Source organism: Hemiscyllium ocellatum, chromosome 2 (genome assembly GCF_020745735.1).
Source record: "Hemiscyllium ocellatum isolate sHemOce1 chromosome 2, sHemOce1.pat.X.cur, whole genome shotgun sequence".
Classification (NCBI taxonomy): domain Eukaryota; kingdom Metazoa; phylum Chordata; class Chondrichthyes; order Orectolobiformes; family Hemiscylliidae; genus Hemiscyllium; species Hemiscyllium ocellatum.
Genome location: NC_083402.1, coordinates 150725953 through 150749368, shown reverse-complemented (window position 1 = coordinate 150749368; position 23416 = coordinate 150725953). Strand labels below are relative to the sequence as shown.

The following is a 23416-nucleotide window of genomic DNA, read 5'->3' as shown; positions in this document are numbered from 1 at the left end:
TTTATAAAGAATGTTGTCAAATCATAATTTCGGCACAGTGGGGCAGCACAGTGGCTCAGTGATTAGCACTGTTGCCTCACAGCACCAAGGACCAAGTTCGATTCCAACCTCAGGCGACCGTCTGTGTGAAGTTTGCACATTCTCACCGTGTCTGCGTGGGTTTGCTCCAGTTTCCTCCCACAGTCCAAAGATGTGCAGGTTAGGTGAATTGGCCATGCAAAATTGCCCATAGTGTTAGGTGCATTAGTCAGAGGGAAGTGGGTCTGGGTGGGTTACTCTTCAGAGGGTCAGTGTGGACTTGTTGGGCCAAAGGGCTGTTTCCACACTGCAAGGAATCTAATCTAAATGTAAGGTTTCTGAAAATTTTAAAGACCAACACTTCTGCTATTTGCATATGTTGTGTACATTATACACAATGCCAATAAGATTCTGCACTTTAAAAAATACAATCTTGGCTGAGTGAAGTTTTTGTTTTAAAAACAGGATCAAGTCATCAAAAACTCACTTTTCTCCTCAATCTGAAAAGGTGTGCTTACTGATCCCTGTGGTATGGATTTTTTAAAAGTGTGTGGTGCCCTAAATGGTGTTGCATCATATACCGTAGATGTTGCATTCTATCCTGCCCTGACACCATCCAAGGAGAATAGAAACAATAATCATCTCCACTAAAAAGTTTAGAAGAGCAAGGTACGAGATGATTGAAGTACAATCCTGAACGGTCTTTGCAAGGGAGATACGAAAAGGACATTTCCTCCAGTGAGCAAGCCCGGAACTAGACGACAGGGTTTCAAAATGGAGAATGTTTGGCACACCCAAAAAGCTATCAGTACAAACTGCACACATGCAGTACCCCCACTGATATCACCAAAGTCATTCCATCTGTTCACTCCTGAGCTTGAGAGCGGACTTATTTTTTTTAAAAAACTTCTGGCAGAAGGTTATGAAGTATGCATGCACAAACCTTTCCTGAGTGTCTGGAGACAGCCTTTAAAATCAGCGATGACCAGCTTAGGGCAAGTGACACCAGGTTATAGCCCCAACAGGTTTATTTGGCATCACAAGCATTTGGAGCTCTGCCTCTTCATCAGGTGAAGAGGGAGGAAGCATACAGGCACAGAATATACAGGTGGAGAGATAATGGGAAAGCTAATTGAGATTTCAAATAAACCTGTTGACTATAACCTGGTGTCATGTGACATCTGATTTCATCCACCGCAGTCCAAACTGACACCTCCACATTAAGTTGGGATAGTGTCTCAGGTTTATACACCACAATGTTACTATAGCAAAAATGAGATTGGGCATAGCACTCTTTATCCCCTCATGGTGTCACTGCTACTGCCTGTCTGTGGTTATCTTTGAAATTGGAATCATACACATGTTATATGGAAAGGAAAGTGCTTCAACAGCCACTCATTATCTCAATTCTTCAAATGGCCAAAAGGTGTCTTTAGGTATTGCATGACTGAAATGGTTGGTGCTGACTGTGGTACAGGAGGCTAAAATACATGCAGTGGGTAATCAAAATAAAGTTGCTGAGAAAAAGTGTTTCTCTCTATTCTAACTTCTTCTGGTGAAAGATTCATTATTGTCTGGTCAGCTACACAGCGAATGCACAAATTAAAAAGAGGAAAATACAATGAACGCTCACTGGCGATCAGAAATAAATAAAATTTAAAATGAGAAAGTTTAGAGATCCGAGGGACCTCGTGTGTGTATCCACAGATCCCTGGGAGTAGCAGGGCAGGTAGGCAAGGCATTGAAGCACTTGCCTTTATTAGCCAAGGCATAGAATACAAACACACAGAGGTTATGCTGGAACTGGATAAAACACTGGTTAGGCCACAATTAGAGTGCTCTTGCAGTTCTAATCACATTCTAGGATGATTGTACAGCAGAAAAGGAGATTTAGCAGGATACTGCCTAGGCTGCAGGGCCTGAGATATTAGGAAAGGCTGAATAGACAGAGACTGTTATCCTCTGATCAGTGAAGATTGTGAGGGTACCTGATAAAGTCATACAAGATTGAGGAGCATAGACAAGGTGGATAGAGAGACATTTGTTTTATCCATTCGTACAGGGGTCAATAACCAAGGGATATAGCTACAAGGTAGAGGGGGAAAGCTAAAAGAAATCAGAGGAGAAATGTTTTTATTCAGCAAGGTTGGGGGGGTGGTGTTGGAAGAGAAGGGAGTCTGGAACTTGTCCGAAGGGTGGTTGAGTCAGAAACATTAACATTTAAGCAGTATTTTAAAATATTCACTTGTATTGCTACAAGTATAGTACGAGAAATGTAGTCTGTTAACTAGTGCAAATATAATTGACTAAAATTTCTCTCTGTGCTGCAAATATATTGATGAGAAAAATCGCTGCATCATCTCGAAGTTGTATTTGTGACTTGGACCATGTGGAGGCAGACCCACAAGGATCAGGTGTACGCCATTCAGCTCCTACCCATCCCTGGTGACCCCTGCCTTAAAAATATCCAAGTAACCCAACTTTCAGGAAATGTGTTCCAAACACTCACGACCTTCAAAAGAATTTGCAACCCATGTTAACAGGAAGATTTTTTAAAAATATATATAAAAATGCAGTAACCTTCAGTTCTGGATTCTCCAAGAATGGGGCACATCCGTCCACAGCCACCCTTTTTAAAAAAAAAGGTCTTTCGATACTTTTAACCAACTTTAATCAAGTTGTCCCTTACTCAAGAGCTCCACATACAATCCATTGCCAATCTTTCCTCATAACGCAACTGCTCATTCCAGGTATCAATCTCCGACTCTTTTGAAAGAGGTCAAAATGCATACAGTATTTGACAAGTGGTCAAACCAATGCCCCATAAATCTGAGAACAAACCATCTTCATTACTTTCAATTCCTCATAAAAAAGGTTAGCATCTCACTAGCCTTCTTGTAGTTGTATACCAACTTTGAGATTCTTGCAGAATACCCAACTCCCTCCGCACCGGAGACTGCTCAGTTGGGTTTAATATTAATGTTTCTTCATGCCAAAAAGTGAAGAACCCATTTGCCAGATTTTGCCTACTGACTCAACCTATTTATAACCACCAGCAACTTCCTTATGCCTTCTTCACAACATACCTCCTGACTTACCCAAGTATTATCTATCAATTTAGCTACCATGCCTTCAGTCCCTTGATCTAAGTAATTGATGCAAGTTGTAAAATTATTGATGGTTCCAGTTGAGACTTGTGGGATTCCATTCATTACACCCTGAAAAAAGCCATTTACAGTATGCATACTTTGGCTGGTAGAAAACTAATCTTCCACCCAATTTATAATCCACATGATAAGAAGAAATAGCAGGAGTAGGCTATTCAGTCCCCTCAACCTACAATACCATTCATTAAGATAATGGCTCATCTGACATTCCTCACACCCATTTTCCTACCCTTTTCTGTGTAATCCTCGATTCACCTACTGTCAAGGATCTATCTCAGCCTTAAATCAACAAAGGACATTATCCCCACAGTTGTCTGTGGCAAGGAGTTCCAAAGTCACTCAACCCTAAGAAAATCCTCATCTTGGTCAAACTGGTGCTCCTTATAAAGAACAGCACAACACAATACAGACCCTTCAGTCATAATGTTGTGTCAAGCATTTATCTTAATCCAAGATCAACCTAACCTGCACACCCCTCAATGAGAGCTGTCCATGTGCTGCTCTTAAAATGCCCTCTGGCTCTAGAATGTCCCATGAGAAGAAACGTCCTCTCAGCATTTAACCTGTCAAATCTCTTGAGAATCTTATGTGCCCAAGAGTCAATAAATAAAAGAAAACTAAATATTCCACATTTACTACTTTCCAGTCCAATGGGAATCTTTCCTGCACCTAGCAGCACATCTACTACCTCATTTAAAATCAACCTCTCGAGATCTTACAATGAAGGTTATTTGGACCTGGAGACTGGTCAGCCCATTCTTGCTAGGAAAAAGAGGACTGCAGATAACAGTCGAAAGGGGTGGTGCTGGAAAAGTACAGCCAGTCACACAGCATCCGAGCAGGAGGGTACATTCCTGGCTAGCTTCCTCTCAAGCTGATAGGTCTTCCACCTGATTAACATGGTAGTGAATGACCAAAATGTGAAATCAGATAGTAGATCCTCCCCTCAGAATGTCTAGTAGGAATGTGCATTAGTATTCCGAAATTACCTCTTAAAATAGCTGCCACTTTGTTTCAAATAATTCTTCCCTTAGCCTATTGTGTCACTTCAGCTAGCTCAGCGTTCATGATATACGCTTGCCATTTAGATTGAAAAGGATAGTCTTTTGATCCAATTTTCCCCCTTTTCAAACTGGAGTTTAAATTTAACTTCATACTTAGGGACACCTTTACTCTGGTGTGTATCACATTAAATAAAACTAAGTTTAATATAAATCTGTGCTCTGGTCAATTCCAGAGCACGCTACTCTAAGAAACTCTTGATAGTATCCCATCGTCATCTAGGTCATGATTACTAATTTGATTTTTCCAGTTTATATCTAGTTTCCTGATCTCATGAACTAAAGTCCTCACTAAACTACTGCACAAATGTCATCCTTTACCTAGCTTCCTGTTTAAGTATTGTATACCTCACAATATTCGAGATACAATTCTCATTATGCTGAATCCATGAGATAAATATCATAAAAGCAAACAAATCAATAGAGCTCATTAAGTAAATAGCTTTTATGAATGCTACATGCAAATGCATGATTAGTGAGTGATTTAACTTCATTAAAGACTAGATATTTAAAGATTGCATTGCTGTTAGGTTATTTCTGTCCTTTTCTGCCATTCTTTGACCCTCATTTCCCCGTATTACCATTTCCCTCATCTCTAGTTTTTGATGGACCTCATTTTGCCACAAATGATTCCTTGGCTCCACTATTTAGTTACGTGGTTTGGAACACTGGCCCCAGGACAGTTCAGGTGTAGACTCAATAATACAGCCTAATTTGATTTATTGGTTTCACTGTCTTAATACATGTGCCAAGTACTGTTTTACATGCTAACCTGACAAATCATACATTACTAAGTACATCAAGGTAATGAAACAGAATGTAGAATATAGTGTTACAGCGACAGAGAAGATGCAGAGAAAAGTCAACTCTATTAAGAGGTAAGTTTGTAAGTCTGATAACAGTGGGGAAGAAGCTGCTCTTTCTCCAGAGTGTGAGAACGGCACACACAGAGACACAGTATGTCACAACCCAGAACTCACTTCTCCATCAACAGAATTTGAGCCAAAAAATAAATGTTAATTTTATCTGCTCTCTGTCAATTTCCTTACTGCAAAAGTAAGAATCCTGGGAGGATCTGATTTACACATTTCACTCTTCATTCTATACAAGAATCTCCTTCCTAGGTCCATCTACATGGTCCACAACCACTGGACCCCACCCCTCCCACTAAATTCCTCTGACCCAGAACAGGTGTCCCAAACCCAGACACTGAGCTGGTAAGAGTTTTTTGGACATATGCATATGTTCCTCTTGAAAACAGTTAATCCCATCACAATTAAGTCCTTAAGTCCTTGAATGGTTTCCTGTATGACATTGTTCTTTACACATCGTATTTAGCAGCCTCTTCTGCAGCATCTTGTCAAAGATCTTCTGGAAATCAAAGTAGATCATGTCCACTGGCTCTGTCTAACTTACCCATAACAATTCTTTTCAGGAAGTAACAGATCTGTCAAGCATGACCTCCCTTTGACAAAGGAGTGTTTACTCCACCCTGCTTAACCATGCACTTCCAAGTGTCCCATAATCTCATCCTTAATAATGGATTCAAAAACCTTAAAAATGGAGATCAGGCTAAGAGGCCTATAGTTTCCTGTCTTCTCCTTCCCATGTTAATAGGATATTACATTAGCCCTCTTCCAGTTCTCTAGCATCCTCCCTAACTCTAGTGATTCTCAAAGATCACCACAAAATGATTTTTCAATCTCCTTCAGAACGCAGGGGTGTCATCCATCTGGTCCAGGTTATTTAACCACCTTCAGACCTTTCAGCTTCCCTAGCACCTTCTCCTCAGTTATGGCCACAGTTAGACAGGTACACAAATTTACATTGCCAATTAAAACAAGGATATTTGGATCAATGAATGAATGAATTCAAGACATTCTACCAAATTAGTGAGGTATTTCTGAAATTGCTTGCTCCATATTATACACCCTAAGCAATATAGATGCTTACTTTAGCAAAAAAACATGAAAAGGATACTTATTAAAAGTGAGATGCACACAAAATAAAGTATGAATTCTAAAAAGATCAAAAACCAAAATTCAAAGATTATTGTACTTCTGTAAGATTATATACTGAAGGGCATTAAGATAATTACAAAAAAACTCTTTATAGCAATAAACCAGATTACATGAGTAAAATTATTGATCTATACACAAATGGATTCAGAAAACTTCATGTTCAATTCAGTCCCACCAGAATGCTGCAGATTTCTCACTTTGGGTCCCTGTATGAACAGGCAAAAAAAAAGAACACTAAATATTCTTTGGTTACAATGAAAATCACACCCAAAATCAATTAGAATAAATGATATCCTCCCAGCACTCAAGTATTATAAAAGCAGAAGCTGGTAGCACCAGGTATGCCATTTCTCAAACAGACAATGCCATTTATCTTTCTCAAAAGGGCTTTGGTAATTTCAGCAGTAGGCACTAAAAGGCAACTAAAATACTGCCTGCAGGCTAGGGGCTACCAGGAGTTCATGATGCCATGCCATGGCTACTCTCAATACTCCTCTTCAGTCCAGCAGACTTGCTAATGAACCGGAATATCCCTGATGCAAATCTGATGGGTTGGATTTTGTTTATGGCTTTTTAAATACAATACCTGAACAGTGCAGTAAATCTGCAGAGAGCCATCTAAATAACAACATGGGCAGCACGGTGGCACAGTGGTTAGCACTGCTGCCTCTCAGCACCAGAGACCTGGGTTCAATTCCCGCCTCAGGCGACTGACTGTGTGGAGTTTGCACATTCTCCGTGTCTGCGTGGGTTTCCTCCGGGTGCTCCGGTTTCCTCCCACAGTCCAAAACTGTGCAGGTTAGGTGGATTGGCCATGCTAAATTGCCTGTAGTGTTAGGTAAACGGGTAAATATAGGGGAATGGGTCTGGGTGGGTTGCACTTCGGTGGGTCGGTGTGGACTTGTTGGGCTGAAGGGCCTGTTTCCACACTGAGTAAGCTAATCTAAATCATTTTGATGTTATTATAGCATAAAGCATCAACAATTAATTTTCTACAAGGAACACATACTTATAAACACTCGTATGTGGTTTCAACAAGGAGTGGTGATTTATTTAAATTCATTTGTGGGACGTGAGTGTTGCTGTCTGGGCATTTGTTCCCAGTCCCCAGTAGCCCTTGAGAAGGTAAGGGTGAGCTGCCTTCTTGAGCTGCTGCAATCCACCTGCGGTGTCAAAATATTTGAAAATTACTGGCTTGACACAGAAGGAGCCACTTCTGGAGATGAACAGAAGTAAACGTCCAGTGATTTTTATATATAAAAAAAAATCCACAAAAGGACTGCAATGCCTCCAGGATTATAGTGCTGTTTCCTATATCATGACTATATCAGGGCGGCACGATGGCTCAGAGGTTAGCACTGTTGTCTCACAGTGTCAGAGACCCAGGTTCAATTCCAGCCTTGGGAGTATGTCTGTGTGGAGTTTGCACATTCTCCCAGTGTCTGCGTAGGTTCCTCTCACAATCCAAAGACCTGCAGGTTAGGTGAATTGGCCATGCTAAATTGCCTGTAGTGCTCCAGGATGTGAAGGTTTAGGTGCATTAGTCAGGGCGAGATTGGTCTGGAAGGTTAGTCATTGGAGGGTTGGTGTGTATTTGCTGGGCCAAAGGGGTTCTTACACAAACCAACTACATAATCTGAACAATCAAATTCCATTTACACAGCTCAAGTGTCATGTGCCTAAAAGCTGCATTTATGCAATTTCACATCACACTTGTCAAAAGCATTTCAGATACACTTCACCCATAAAATGAGGTTAATGTACAATGCCAACAGCAGCCAACTTACTCATAACCAGAGTCCAGAATAGAGGAATTAAACAGCCATCCAGAACCTCAAACTACCTGGATAAGAACTGCATTATCACCGCCAACTTCACAGATCAGAAGCTGAAACACTATTTACAAAATTGAGCTTACCCAACATCCAACTGACAAAGTTCAGGTAAAAACTGAACAATGCCCATGACATAAATAGTCAGTGTCAGATGCTCACTTCACTTTTAAATATGCTGGAATTTCTAATAGACAAAAATGATCTGCTCACAAGAGGTGATTTCCCACAGTACATAAACATGATAACTTAAGGACTAATTTTTATGACATCATAGCCTCTTTGGTTGTGTTTTATTTGGCCTATATTTTTAGTTGAAAAAGATATTCAGTTAGTCCCACTGCGCTGCAAAATGCTTTCCCTTCAAGCATTTATCTAACTTCCTATCCAAATTTCCAATCATTCTTTAGACACTGCATTCCATACCATATTAACATGATTAGTCCTTTTCTGCCTTGACATCACCTTTTTATAGAATTGGTCATGCAACTTAAACATCATTTGCAAGGCTAGCATTTAATGCCCATCTCCAACATGCCTCAAAGAGGTGACCTTCTATTTGATGGAAACTTAATGACTCATTCAACTGTTACTTCAGCAAATCACCCAAGTTCCATTGAAATAGGTAGTATATCATGATAAACAGCTGGACTCTAGATTCCCCACCGCCCCCCACAAAGCTAACCCAAAGAAGAAAGATTTTTCAAAAACTAAAATTTCCATGGCTCTGTTTAAGTACCCATTAGCAAAATGCAAAGTTAGCAAAAAGAACACTCTTCTATTATTGCAGATGATTAAGTTATCATGCAAAAACAAAAATCAGGAAGTCCTTCAAAAATGATAAATAAAAAGGTCTCTGTCCAAGTTAAAAACAAGATTTGCTATAGTTTAGTGTAAAACATTTGACATCTAACCAAAATGGTCCAAGTGGAATTCAATATGAAACTGGAGTAAAGTACAAATCTCCTGTATAGCCCAGCCCTAAAAATACAGAGCCTACTGAGAGGGCATTTAATCCAAAATTTAAGAAAAGGAAACAAATTTACTTCCATTTCCTATTCAGGAATTTACATGCAATCTTTTCAACATTGTTGAAATTATTTTTCTACATTCAAATGTTTTTAACCCCCCCACCCACACCCCACCCCCAATACTCAAGAGGGAAATTGAGAAACAAACTTATAAGGAGATCTCAGCTATCTGTAAGAATAATAGGGTAGCTATGGTAGGGGATTTTAACTTTCCAAATATCAACTGAGACTGCCATAGTGTTAAAGGTTTAGATGGAGAGGAATTTCTTAAGTGTGTACAAGACAATTTTCTGATTCAGTATGTGGATGTACCTACTAGAGAAGGTGCAAAACTTGACCTACTCTTGGGAAATAAGGCAGGGCAGGTGATTGAGGTGTCAGTGGGGGAGCACTTTGGGGCCAGTGACCATAACTCTATTCGTTTTAAAATTGTGATGGGAAAGGATAGATCAGATCTAAAAGTTGAAGTTCTAAATTGGAGGAAGGCCAATATGGATGGTATTAGGCAAGAAATTTCAAAAGCTGATTGGAGGCAGATGTTCGCAGGTAAAGGGACAGCTGGAAAATGGGAAGCCTTCAGAAATGAGATAACCAGAATCCAGAGAAAGTATATTCCTGTCAGGGTGAAAGGGAAAGCTGGTAGGTATAGGGAATGCTGGATGACTAAAGAAATTGAGGATTTGGTTAAGAAAAACAAGGAAGCATATGTCAGGTACAGACAGGATAAATCGAGTGAATCCTTAGAAAAGTATAAAGTAAGAATATACTTGAGGGAAATCAGGAGGGCAAAACAAGGGACATGAGATAGCTTGGGCAAATAGAATTAAAAGGAGAATCCAAAGGGTTTTTACAAATATATTAAAAGGACAAAAGGGTAACTAGGGAGAGAAAAGGGCCCCTCAAAGATCAGCAAGGTGGTCGTTGTGTAGAGCCACAGAAAATGGGGGAGATACTAAATGAATATTTTGCATCAGTATTTACTGTGGAAAAGAATATGGAAGATATAGACTGCAGGGAAATAGATGGTGACATCTTGCAAAATGTCCAGATTACAGAGGAGGAAGTGCTGGATGTCTTGAAACGGTTAAAGGTGGATAAATCCCCAGGACCTGATCAGGTGTACCCGAGAACTCTGTGGTAAGCTAGAGAAGTGATTGCTGGGCCTCTTGCTCAGACATTTGTATCATCGATAGTCACAGGTGAGGTGCTGGAAGACTGGAGTTTGGCTAACATGGTGTCACTATTTAAGAAGGGCGGTAAAGACAAGGCAGGGAACTATAGACTGGTAAGCCTGACCTCAGTGGTGGGCAAGTTGGTGGAGGGAATCCTGAGGGACAGGATGTACATGTATTTGGAAAGGCAAGGACTGATTCGGTATAGTCAATATGGCTTTGTGCGTGGGAAATCACGTCTCCCAAACTTGATCGAGTTTTTTGAAGTAGTAACAAAGAAGATTGAGGAGAGCAGAGCAGTAGATGTACTTCAGTAAGGCGTTCGACAAGGTTCCCCATGGGAGACTGATTAGCAAGGTTAGATCTCATGGAATACAGGGAGAACTAGCCATTTGGATACAGAACTGGCTCAAAAGTTAGAAGCCAGAGTGGTAGAGGGTGGTTTTTTCAGACTGGAGGCCTGTGACCAGTGGAGTGCCTCAAGAATCAGTGCTGGGCCCTCTATTTTTTGTGATTTAAATAATTGATTTGGATGCGAGCAGAAGAGGCACAGTTAGTAAGTTTGCAAATGACATCAAAATTGGAGGTGTAGTAGACAGCAAAGAGGGTAACTTCAGATTACAATAGGATCTGAACCAGATGGGCCAATGGGCTGAGAAGTGGCAGATGGAGTTTAATTCAGATAAATGCGAGGTGCTGCATTTTGGGAAAGCAAATCTTAGCAGGAATTATACACTTAATGGTAAGGTCCTAGAGAGAGTGTTGCTGAACAAAGAGACCTTGGAGTGCAGGTTCATAGCTCCTTGAAAGTGCTATAAATAGGATAGTGAAGGTGGTGTTTGGTCTGTTTTGCTTTATTGGTCAAAGTATTGAGTACAGGAGGTGGGAGGTCATGTTGCGGCTGCACAAGACATTGGTTCGGTCACTGTTGGAATGTTGTGTGCAATTCTGGTCTCCTTCCTATCGGAAAGATGTTGTAAAACTTGAAAGGATTCAGAAAAGATTGACAAGGATGTTGCCAGGGTTGGATGATCGGAGCTACAGGGAGAGGCTGAACAGGCTGGGGCTGTTTTACCTGGAGCATCGGAGGCTGAGCGGTGACCTTATAGACGTTTACAAAATTATGAGGGGCATGGATGGGCTAAATAGACAAAGTCTTTTTCCTGGGATCAGGGAGTCCAGAACTAGAGGTTTAGGGCGAGAGGGGAAGATATAAAAAAAGAGAGACCTAAGGGGCAACTTTTTCATGCAGAGGGTGGTACGTGTATGGAATGAGCTGCCAGAGGATGTGGTGGAGGCTGGTACAATTGCAACATTTAAGAGGCATTTGGATGGGTATATGAATAGAAAGGGTTTGGAGGGATATGGGCCGGGTGCTGGCAGGTGGGACTAGATTGGGTTGGGATATCTGCTCGGCATGGACGGGTTGGACCGAAGGGTGTGTTTCCATGCAGTACATCTGACTCTAAACCCTAACATTCAATGTTCCAAAAAAAAACACAACAAAAAGATAACTTCACAGCTCTCAAATCAACAATTAAAATTCAAAATTTGCTCATGTATTAATATAGAGTTAATTGTAACACTATATGGTGTATTGTTAATGATGCAGAGATTTTGAGGAGTCAGGAGGAGTGTTTCTAATCCAAAATCTCAGCTGGCCAATCCAGTTTGGAGTCACTGATTGATAGCTCCCGGTATGGGGTATCAATCAAGAACTTCAAAATTCCCTGCATTCAGTTGATGTTCATACAGTCAGAGTGTACTAGTTCAAGATGGTAAACCATCACTTTCTAATGAAATTGATTTGCAGTAATAAAAGATGGTAGTTCTGATTAAAGTTTAAAAGTAGTCTTCACCATGATTTGTCTTTTAACAGTTTTTTCAGGGTGATGTGCACATTTGGTACCAATCCTTACTTGCTATTTAGAAGATGGTGACGACCATCTGAAACTACTGCTGTGCATCTGCAGCAGGTGCATTCATTTATAAGCAAGAGCAAGCCAATGTAAGAAACATCCAAATATCAAATTAAAGGATGGGTTCAACATATACTGTTGAAAGTGAACCATTGGCATGATATTGGTGGTCACAAACGTTTTCAAAAAAAAATGATACACTTTGTGCCCAGTTATAGACAGAGGTACCAAATAAAACCTGCATCTATGCAGTGATCAACTATGTGTGTGCCCATATGACATATACACAAAACCATAGCTTTTGGGGTCAGAAACATGAGGTCATCATAAGCACCATGATTTACAGTATCTGTTCGCTAGTCTATATTTTTGACAAAAAAAACAACTTAATTTTAGGCAGACAATTAGAAAATGCAGTGATCTCCAAATCTCAGTTTAAAGATTGGAGATCAACCTGATTATAGAGTTTAGCAAAAGTCAGATGTTCAAGTTGCCTCAAGTTAGTTAAAACTAAAACAACCATGTTTATGCCTTCAGGTACTAGAATTAGCAACAGCATAACTTTCCATGTTTTTTTAAGAAAAGGCGTATAGAGAATTAGAAATGTGTAGCAGCACTGTTTAAGAGAAAAGTTTATACAGACACTATAAAACAGAACAGTACAGCACGAAACAGACTCTTCGGCCTATGATGTTGTGCAGAGGATTAATCCTAATCTAAAATAACCTTACCTACTCACCCCTCAATTCACTGCTGTCTGTCTATGCGTATGGCCAGCAGGCGGTCAGTAAAAACACTGAATCCCAATAGTGTGAGCCCATTGAACGGGTGGCTCAGTGATTAGCATCACTGCCTTACAGTTCCAGGGACCTGGGTTTGATTCCAACCTCGGGCAACTGTCTGTGTGGAGTTTGCACATTTTCCCATGTCTGTGTGGGTTTCCTCCGGGTGCTCTGGTTACCTCCCACAGCCCAAAGATGTGCAGGTTAGGTGGATTGGCTGTGCTAAATTGCCCATAGCGTTAGGAGTATTAGTAAATATAGGGTACAGGAATGGGTCTGGGTGGGCTACTCTGGAGGGTCAGTGTGGACATGTTGGGCCAAATGGCCTGTGTTTCCAAACTGTAGGGAAATCTCATCTAAAAGTTAGACACCCCACCCAAACCCACCCCTACCACCCTGCACATGCCTGGACACCATGGGCAATATAGCATGGTCAATCCATCTAATGTGCACACCTTTAGGCTGTGGGATGAAACCAGAGCACCCAGCAGAAACGGGGAGAATGCACAAACACCATTGCCCAGGGCTGGAATAGAGTCTGGATCCCAGGCACTGTGAGGCAGTGGTGCTAACCATTGAGCCATCATGCTGCTGGGTACGATTACTGGCCATTTTTGGATGCTTGCTCAGGGAAGTTTAATGATCTTCAAAAGCAAAATACTGGAAAATGGAACCTCAATTAGTTTTTTTTTGCAGGCAGTATTCCAGTAGGCTTAAACTGCCTTCAGGGATGGAAATGCTATTGTTTGTAAAAACAAGCCTGTATTACAGCTGGGAACAGCAGTATCCCAAGGTCAACTGATATCAACTGTGCAATCTCACATCTAATACAGAAGCTCGGCAGACTACAAAAAGTATGGGAATTAACATCAAATATTGTGCACCCAAATTCCCAAAGAGAAACAAATGAATTAGAAACAATGCAATGGTATGTACACATCCAAAATACTTTTTAAAAAATGCAAGAAACATGACTGCTCACATTTCAGAGTGACAGCTGACCTCAAACAAAATGTTAGACAGTTTGACAGAAGAGAAAGAAAGAGTTATTTTGAATTCGTTGATAAAACACAAAGCTGGTGATGACTCAGTGGTAAATGCACTGTGCAGTGTAAAATTAAGCCGAGAGAGATCAGAAAGCTTCCACTGAACATCTGCAGAGCTAAAAACACTCCCTCCAGCTTGACATTTGCTGGTCTAGATTTGGAAATTAAAATGTTGAGTCGCAAGGGTAAAGGCACATGATAATTGCTATCAAAAGAGTCATATCTCAGCAAAAAGAAAAAGTCTTTGTATTGAAGGTAATGGCCTTAGTTAATGCAGAAAGCAAGGGTAGCCAAATATAAAAATGTTCCAATCACATTTATTTTAATGTTATCAATCATATTCCTATGAGCAGAGTCTGATAGATACTAGCAAGCACTGATGGATCACAAGTCTGGCCAAAATAACCACCAATTTTTCCTGCTTTGTGGTCACATTTGTGCATATATTGTTCCACAGTTATGTCAGGTAGTTATTAGTACTCAAACAATAAAATACTTACACAAATGAACTTGAATTTACACTGCTGTAAGCAACAACTAATTTTTTTTTTTTAAGAAACCTTATGGTGGCCAGCTAAAAAAGTAGTTGGATTGGTGGGGTGGGGGTGACAGTTTTAAATCGAGGTGAACAGAAGTCCCACATTCAGGGGAAAAACTCAAATGAGGTGGAGGTGGCATCCTCTTCAGCAGGCAGTGGAACCCAGAACCCAGAAAGTCCGCTGTCCTTCTCCTTCCAGGTGGCAGAGCTCACAGGTATGGAAGGTGCTGTCACGAAGGAGCCTTGGTGAGTTGCTGCAGTGTGTAGATGGTGAGGTTAGGAGTCAGTTAGCTGCACAGCTGGTTTGCAATGTCAACAGCATGGGTTCAATTCCCACACCAGCAGAGGTTACCATGAAGGATTCTCCTTCTCAACCTCTCCCCACGCCAGAAGCATGGTGGCCCTCAGCTTAAACCATCACCAGTCATCTCTGTCATGAGACAGCAACCCTGTGGTCTGTTGGGATTATGGCAACTTTAGCTTTTAACTGTACAAAGTTCACATTGTAGCCACTATGGTGGTGGGACAGAGTGATCATTTAAGATGGAGTGTTTAAGAGCAGGCTGATTTGTCTGCATAGAATGGACACTACAGTATTGTTGCTGGTGCACAGATCCAGGCATGCGGTAAAGTGCATCCCAGTCTCCCCCCAGCTGGTGCCTGTACCCTCCATTACATCCAGCCAGGAGAAAGTGAGGACTGCAGATCAGAGTAGAGAATGTAGTACTAGAAAAGCACAGCAGGTCTGTCAGCAGAGGAGCAGGAGAATCAATGTTTCAGGTGTTAGTCCTTCACAAGCCTCACTCCTGATGAAGGTTTTTTGCCTGAAACATCGATTTTCCTGCTCCTTGGATGCTGCCTGACCTGCTGCGCTTTTCCAGCGCCACACACACACTACCACAGCCAGCCATACACACAAGTGATGCAGCCCGACACAGCCGGAGTTAAAAATAGTTAGCTCTTGGACTTCAAACCCTTAAGACAATTAACTATTTTAAAGTCACCAACATTTTCCTGCAGATTCACAGGGGAGTAATTCATCAGAATCCTCAGCCAAAACTGTTCTTGGGGCCACAGTATAACTTCTGCAATTCAGTCCCTGGTCAAATGGTAATGACAAGTGTTGATGGTGAAGTATTCAGTGATGGTAATATCACTGAGTGCCAAGTGGATATCATCAGAGTCTGTGTTGTTGGAGTTAGCAATTGCTGGCAAGTAACATTTACTCCACACATCATCCCAAGTGGTGGTGAGCTCTTGATTATTTTTAAATTTTGCTCATGAAGTGTGAGCATTACAGGTTGAGCGCCAGCATTTAATACCCATCCCTGGGTGTCCTTGCAGATGGTAGTGGTGACTGAAGGAACAGTAATATAGTTTCAATTCAGGGCAGTAAGCAGCTGGAGGGTAACTTGATGTTTCGGTGTATCTGTTGCCCTTGTTCTTCTAAAATGGTAGTGATTAAAAGTTTTGGATAGTGCCTGTCTAAGGATCTTTGTGACTTCTACAGTGTATCTTGTAGATAGCACACACTGCTGTGTCAGTGGATGAAAGGAGTGGATGTGAGCTGCATTGCCCTGGATTATGTCAAGCTTCTTGAGTATCATTGGGATTTCACTCAACCAGACCAGTGGAGTATTCCATCACACTCCTGCCTTGTACATAGTTGACAGGCTTTGAGAAGTCAGGAGGAGTGAACTACTCACTGCAGGATTCCCAGCCTCTGACACACTCTTGTAGCCACTTCATTATATGGTGAATCTAGTTCAGTTTTTTGGAAAATGGTAACCTGAAGGTGGTGATAATGGGAGATGTAGTGATGGCAACACCATTGAATGTTAAGGGCAATGGAAGTGATCATTACCATGCACTTGTATGGTGTTGTGTTCCAATTACCACTTTTCAACGAATGGTGCTGAACATAATAATGGAGGCAAGGCAACCTGAACATGTTTAGGCATAGGATAATACTCTGATATTCCTGCAGAGATGGCTTCCAGCTGATATGAAAGATTTCCAATAACTTTCCTGCATATGATTCCACAGCAGTCATTTCTCCCAGATTCCTATGGACTCCAGTTTTGCTAGGGTTCCTTGATGCCACACTCGTTCAAACATGACCCTCACCTCACCGAGCATGGTATTGAGGTATGAAGTTGTAACAAAAAAAAAGTTGCTACTGAACAAGTGACTGTTTAATGGGATTTCAAAATAACTTTAAAGTCAAAACATCAAGCATACTTAAAAAAAGGAATCTGGATGCCATTAAATACCTGTGCAATTTGAAGAAACAAAAAGATGAATATTCTCTTTTTGGTGGTGATGACAGTCCCAGCTCCAAAAGTATAGTAGCTTAAGCAGCGCTTATCCCCTCACCTTTGTTCCAGAACACTATGGCCTAAAGTTAGACAGCATCAAGGTGACAGCTCTCATTACAAACAGGAGAAAAGAGAAACTGCCGACAAAGAAGGCATCATGCAGCAGAGGAAATCTGTGACATCTGGAAGTTGAGATGTCATCAAGGAGAACAGCCAATCACGTTTTCAGACAAAGTTTGAAGTAAAAAGCATTGATTAACATATTTGAAGTGAAACATAAAAAAGCAAAATAAAGATTGGAGCACACATGAAATTAAATTTCAAGTTGAACTATTCAACATGAACTTATAACTTCGAAGTCTGTGGATCACTGCAAACAGAATTAAAACATTGCATAAACACAAGATTAATTTTCAGGACCAGAACACTTGTTAGAAATAATAGCAGCTTTGTAGGTAACAAAAATGCACTTACACACAAGCATGGGGATGGAAGGCAGAAATTCACGGAGTTAGGGTGGAAGCTGAGAGCTAGAACAGAATTATCTCTGGTTTGTGCCAGGTGCGAGTGAGGCGAGGAATACAGAGAGATAGCACTTGAACACCTGAGTAGAGATGATACAGGAGGGAGTGGTTCAGATGCCTGGATAATTGGGGCTCATTCTGGGGTAGGTTGGACCTCTACGAATGAGATGGTCTTCACCTCAAGAAGAAGAGGGGTACCAATATCTAAGGGGGGGGGGTTGCTAATGGTCTTCGGGAGGGTTTAAACTAAACTCAGCAGGCGGATGGGAACCTTAGTTGTTGCTCCAGGTGTCCAGGAGGTTGACAAGTGAGGTCATGAATAAGGTTTCATGGTTGAAGGAGTGTACCAGCAGGCAGCGGCATCCAGAATGAGGTGGGTGAACTTGCAGCAAGAGTTGGTACCCGAGACTTTGAGGTTGTTGCCATTTCAGAGACATGGCTAGAACAGAGACAGGAATGGTTGTTGCAGGTTCCAGGGTTTAGATGTTTCAGTAAGATGAGGGGAGGTGGTTTAAAAAAAAAGGGGGAAGGTGTGGCATTGTCAGTCAAGGACAGTATTACAGTGGCAGAAAGGATGTTTGATGAGGATTTATCTACTGAGTGGCACGGGCTGAAGTTAGAAACCGGAAAGGAGAGATCCCCCTGTTGGGAGTTTTCTATAGGCCTCCAAATAGTTTAATGTGGAAAAGTGGGAGGTGATTCACTTTGGAAGGACTAACAAGAATGCAGAGTTCTGGGCTAATGGTAAGATTCTTGATATTGTAGATGAGCAGTATCCATATACATAGATCCCTGAAAGTTGCCACCCAGGTTGATAGGGTTGTTAAGAAGGCATCAGTGTGTTAGCTTTTATTGGTAGAGGGATTGGGTTTTGGAACCATGAGGTCACGTTGCAGCTGTATAAAACTCTGGTGCAGCTGCACTTGGAGTATTGTGTACAGTTCTGGTCACTGCATTATAGGAAAGATGTGGAAGCTTTGGAAAGGGTTCAAAGAAGATTTACCAGGATGTTGCCTTGTATGTAGGAAAGGTCTTATGAGGAAAGGCTGAGAGGCTTGAAGCTGTTTTCATTAGAGAGAGAAGGTTGAGAGGTGGTTTAGAGACAAAAAGATGATTGAGGGATTAGATAGGGTTGACCGTGAGAGCCTTTTATCTCGCATGGTGATGGCTAGCATGAGGGTACATTGATAAAGGACAGATGTCAGAGGTAGTTTCTTTACTCAGTAGGAGGGGTATGGAATGCCCTGCCTGCAACAATAGTAGACTCACCAACTTTAAGGGCATTTAAATGGTCACTGGATAAACATATGGATGAAAATGGAATAGTGTAAGTTAGACAGACTTCAGATTGTTGCACCAACTTATGAAACCATCAAGGGCTGAAGGGCCTGTACTGCGCTGTAAATGTTCTACATCTCAGTAAAGATAAATCCTTGAAGAGTTTCTACAGCCAGGCTAATGTAAATATTCAATGTTCAAATCAAACCAAGTGATCCAAGATATCCATTACATTGGGACTTAACAGTCATCTAGAAGGGGGCGACATGGTGGCTCAGTGGTTAGCACTGCTGCCTCAGTGCCAGGGACCCGGGTTCAATTCCAGCCTTGAGTGACTGCGTGTGGAGTTTGCACATTCTCCCAGTGTCTGCGTGGGTTTCCTCCGGGTGCTCCGGTTTCCTCCCATAGTCCAAAGATGTGCAGGTTAGGTGATTTGGCTATGCTAAATTACCCATAGTGTTCAGGATGTGTAGGTTAGGTGCATTAGCCAGAGGTAAATGTAGTATTATAGGGATGGGTCTGGGAGGGTTACTCATCGGAGGGTCAGTGTGGACTAGTTGGGCCAAGTGACCTGCTTCCACACTGTAGGGAATTATTCTAATAAGGGGGAGGTGACAGCAACTGCTGTACTTCCATGTTTCAATGGACAAATAGAAATATAAACCATTGTTTGCAAGTGCTGCCTTTTGTGTTATTACACCTGTAACATCCAAACTATTGTGTTATTTAGTTTAGTTAGGTACAGTTTAGGTAAAGGTCTAGCAGTTAAACTTCAAATGTATACTTGTGATATCCTTTTACTATTTAAAGCATGCATAATTTGAGTAATTGGATTATTGACCCAATTTTTAAAAAGAGACGAGTCATGAATGCATTATGCTAAATCAATATCAACAATTTCTACATTTCAAATGTATAGTGGCACAGCAAGAATTAAACATAGTTTTGTTTAGTGGTACACAATCCACCATTGTATTTGTGGACCAGCTAAATGGGATGTAGGAGAACAAATTTGGACCTCAAAACAAAAGGAGCAAGATGAAGTACCAAGGTCTCCCTCAATCTTGGAAAAAGCAAGAGCAATCGTTTAAAGTGTAACTTGTACATAGTTGCTATGGTGCAGTAGACTGTACCCTTGTGTGGACAAGGACAGTGTTATGTATTAGAAAGAAACCATTTTACAGTTTATCACATAAAGATCTTCCGGGGCTTGTCGACCAACAGGAGAAAAAGGTGAACTGTGGCAGCAAATCTCCCAGCCTGTTCAGCACAGTTCTTCCTCACACCTGAAGGGCCGTTGTTCAGCAAGGTCCACGCCTAAACAATATATCCACTTGCTGAACTGCCACACAAATAGCCCAAATCCAATTTTCAGCAGGATAAAGATTGGGTTTTCACAAAGTTCCTACTACAGAATGGCAGGTCAAAGGTTACGACCAATACAGTCAGCTGCTGTCAAAAAAAAAACCACATGCACAAACAACAGGAACCGATTACTCAATACCAACAACACAGCATCTAAACACACTGGGCATTTTGCAAGTCTGCCACACAGTTTCATTTAGATGAGGGTTTAATCACCCAAAAGTAACCCCTGCCTAGCTTTTAACATTGAAACTCCATTGCTGTTAATCTGCTATAGTTGCAGTCTTCAGCAATTATTGAGTGAAGAGAACAGCCGATAAAAATTCCCAAAAGTTTTAGGGTATGGTTAGCATCTTTGGTGATATCAAAAATGATGGTTTACTGTGGAACAGACCAGCAATGTAGATGGATAACTACATGGGAGTGGGGGAGACAGACTGGAGGAAGAGAACACAGATGGAAAGAAACTGAACATCCCATAGACACACCTGTAAGAACAGCGTCTCTTACCACAAAAAACTTCATCCAAACACTGAATACAAACCTCCATCTAACAACATCTCAAACGTTTTTATTTATCCACAGGATAAGGCAGTCACTGCCTATTTAGTGTTTATTGCCCAGAGAGCATTTCAGAATCACATTGCTGCAGGTCTTGAGTTACATGTAGGCCAGGCTGGGTAAGGATGGAAGTTTCCTTCCCCAAGGACATTACTGAACCAGATGGGTTTTTTTCCTGACAAACAGTGGATTCATGGTCCTCATTAGACTCTTAATAAAAATCTGGAATTTTATTCAAATTTCACTGTCTGTCATGACAGGACTCGAACCTGGGTCCCCAGAACATTACCAGGGTCTCTGGATTAACAGTGCAGCTATGATACTCGACCACCACCTACCCTTGTGAAGAACTACATCTTAGTACTGACTTGGAATTCAAAGTCACTAGAATCCATTGCTTGCAATTAGAGGGGTAAAAGATTGTCCAGCGAATGTCATGTCATGAGTGCAGCATTTGTTATATGTACACCTAGAAATCTAGAGCTCGGGAGCAACTGTTTTAGTGCCCACATCTGCACACAACCTTTAGAAGGAAAAAGTTAATTCTGCGCATTCATTCTCAGTTACGTATTGTCTGTCTGTTTTAGTGAAAATTTGTCACGCTACAAGTACATCAACACTATCCCTTATCAATATTACCAGTAGCAGGAGGGCAGGATAATAGATTGTGCAGGCAAAAAAAAAGTGGATGCTTTTTTGTTTAAAAATGTACTCAAATCACTTCTAATTCCTGACTAACTTCACAGCACCAGCTGACTGCAGGCTACACAATTTCACTGCCAGAGAGAATGAACTAAAGCGTGTAACAAATGTCGGCATTCCATCAATTTTCAGCATACCACGTCCACAAGGGTGTCAGGAGACAGACACACACACACACAGGGGCAGACACACACACACACAGGGGCAGCCTGGGAGCCGCTGACCACCAGGGAGGTGTACACAGCAATGCTGCACCCTGGGGAGGGACAGAGAGGGGAGAGAGATGCGCTCATGTACCTTGTCCAGCTCATCGTGTAGCTCCGCCAGGCTGGGTCTGATGAGTTTCTCTCCAAGCTGAGCTACTGTATTCCTGTAATGATCGATCCTGGGCACTGCATCGATGGTGTTGTGGCCGAAAGTTCGCAGGTAGTAGGTGTTGCTGTGTGTGTCATAGTAATGATGGGTGGTGGTGCCGGCCGACTGCAGGCTGCCCTCACTCAGCAAGGTGTCCCCGTTCTGGGGGTAGCCATTCATCGCCGCCTCGCTGCCTTGCGGTGGCGCCTGTTGCGGGGAAATCCCGCAGCCCGAGCCGGCCGGTTCCTCCCAAGCCGGGTCCACGAAATTCACCCGGAACCGGCCTTTCGCCTCCTCGGCCGCCGCTGCCGTGCTCTCCTCCCCGGGGGGAGCGATGCCTTGGTCCTCCTGCTCCGGGCTGGGGCTGCGTCCCTTCGGCCCCTCTGCCGCTGCTGCCGCCGCCGCCTCGGTCACCAGGTCGACCTGGAAGCGGCTCTGACTGGCCACTGGACGGAGCGGCACCGCAGGCTCGGGCGGAGCGGCTGGGGGCTGCTCTCCGGCCGGGGAGCTAGGGGAACCGGGCTCCATCCTCACTGTCTACTCCTGCTCCTGCCCTCGGCCCCCGCCAACTATCAAACCTATTAAAATAACAACAACAGCAACAGCAGCAGCAGAAGGGGACCTCAAACAAAAGAAACCCCAGTCAAATTCAGCTGAAACAAAACACTGATCCCTCCTCTGTCTCAGTCAGACCCTGTGTAAACCTGATATCCCCCTCTCGCTGCTATTTTTTAACCGCTCGGTCCCTCTACACACTGCTGCTCACTACAATGTTAGAGGGGCTACTCCCAGAGCCCACACATTCATGGGAATCAGCTCCCAGCCGAAGCCCTGTCTCTATTTTTTTACCCCCCTCCCTATATTCCCCAGTAACTGCAGCTCTCTCTCACTCTCTGTCCTTCCCTCTTTATCTCTCACATCCCTGGGCGGCCTCAGCTGTTATAAGTCGGCGCTGATCTCCCATTGGAGGCTCAAGAGTGCGGAGGGAGGGTGGGGGAGTGTTACTGCTGGATATACACACACACACACAAACCCAACAGTTAGCTCCACACAGCACTGGGCAGGGCACAGCATAGTTTAAACATCGCGAGAGACACACACACACACACACACAGAGAAAGGCTGCTGCAGGTTTCAATATTAAACACGTTCTGGCTCAGTTGCTACCGAATGTAAAGGAGGATGTGTGAGCGCAGCGCTGCGGATGCCGGCAATGTGACACAGTGCAGGAAGAGAGTTTGATGTGCGTGCCTGTTTTTGAGGGTAGGGTGAGGGAAATTAGTCACTTGCTCAAAGGATCATTTGCTGAACTTTTTTTTTCCCCCCCAAAAAAATATTTGCGTGGATTGTCTTTCAAGGTAAGTAGGATGGACGTAGCAGAAAGGTGTTCCTTGTTAGCCCGGGAGATCTTAAAGGGAAAGCGCCTCCTGAAACAAAATGTCTGATAAAGCCAAACAGGCCGATGATCTGAAATGCAGGGCACGTCAATCGACATCTGTTCAAGGGGGAAACAAAACAGATTGTGAGTTTCTGAAGCTTTGCAGATAGGCCAGGCATAGAGTTGGATGACACCGTCACATCTCAAACGTGGGGTGATGCAGATAGCTCAAGGAGACAGAAGTATTTAAAATAGGGGAAAGAATGTTTTTTTTAAAAATACAAGCAGAGGGAATAAGAAAACGGGAGATAAGGGAGCGAGTGAGAAAGAGAAGCAGTGCAGCAAATTG

The 23416-nt window shown here is 42.3% G+C and overlaps 1 protein-coding gene across 2 annotated transcripts in view; it reads right to left on the bottom strand.

The window, feature by feature from the left end:
• The window catches only part of slc12a2 (solute carrier family 12 member 2), a 219469-nt gene extending 196850 nt beyond the window's left edge, over nt 1-22619 (bottom strand). For both annotated transcript variants that reach the window (XM_060841259.1, XM_060841268.1), the window contains exon 1: nt 21633-22619. In XM_060841259.1, the coding sequence (XP_060697242.1) occupies nt 21633-22217 (585 nt within the window). In that variant the 5' untranslated portion in view covers nt 22218-22619. The remainder of the gene's footprint in view (nt 1-21632) is intronic.
• Between the last annotated feature and the right edge of the window lie 797 nt (nt 22620-23416).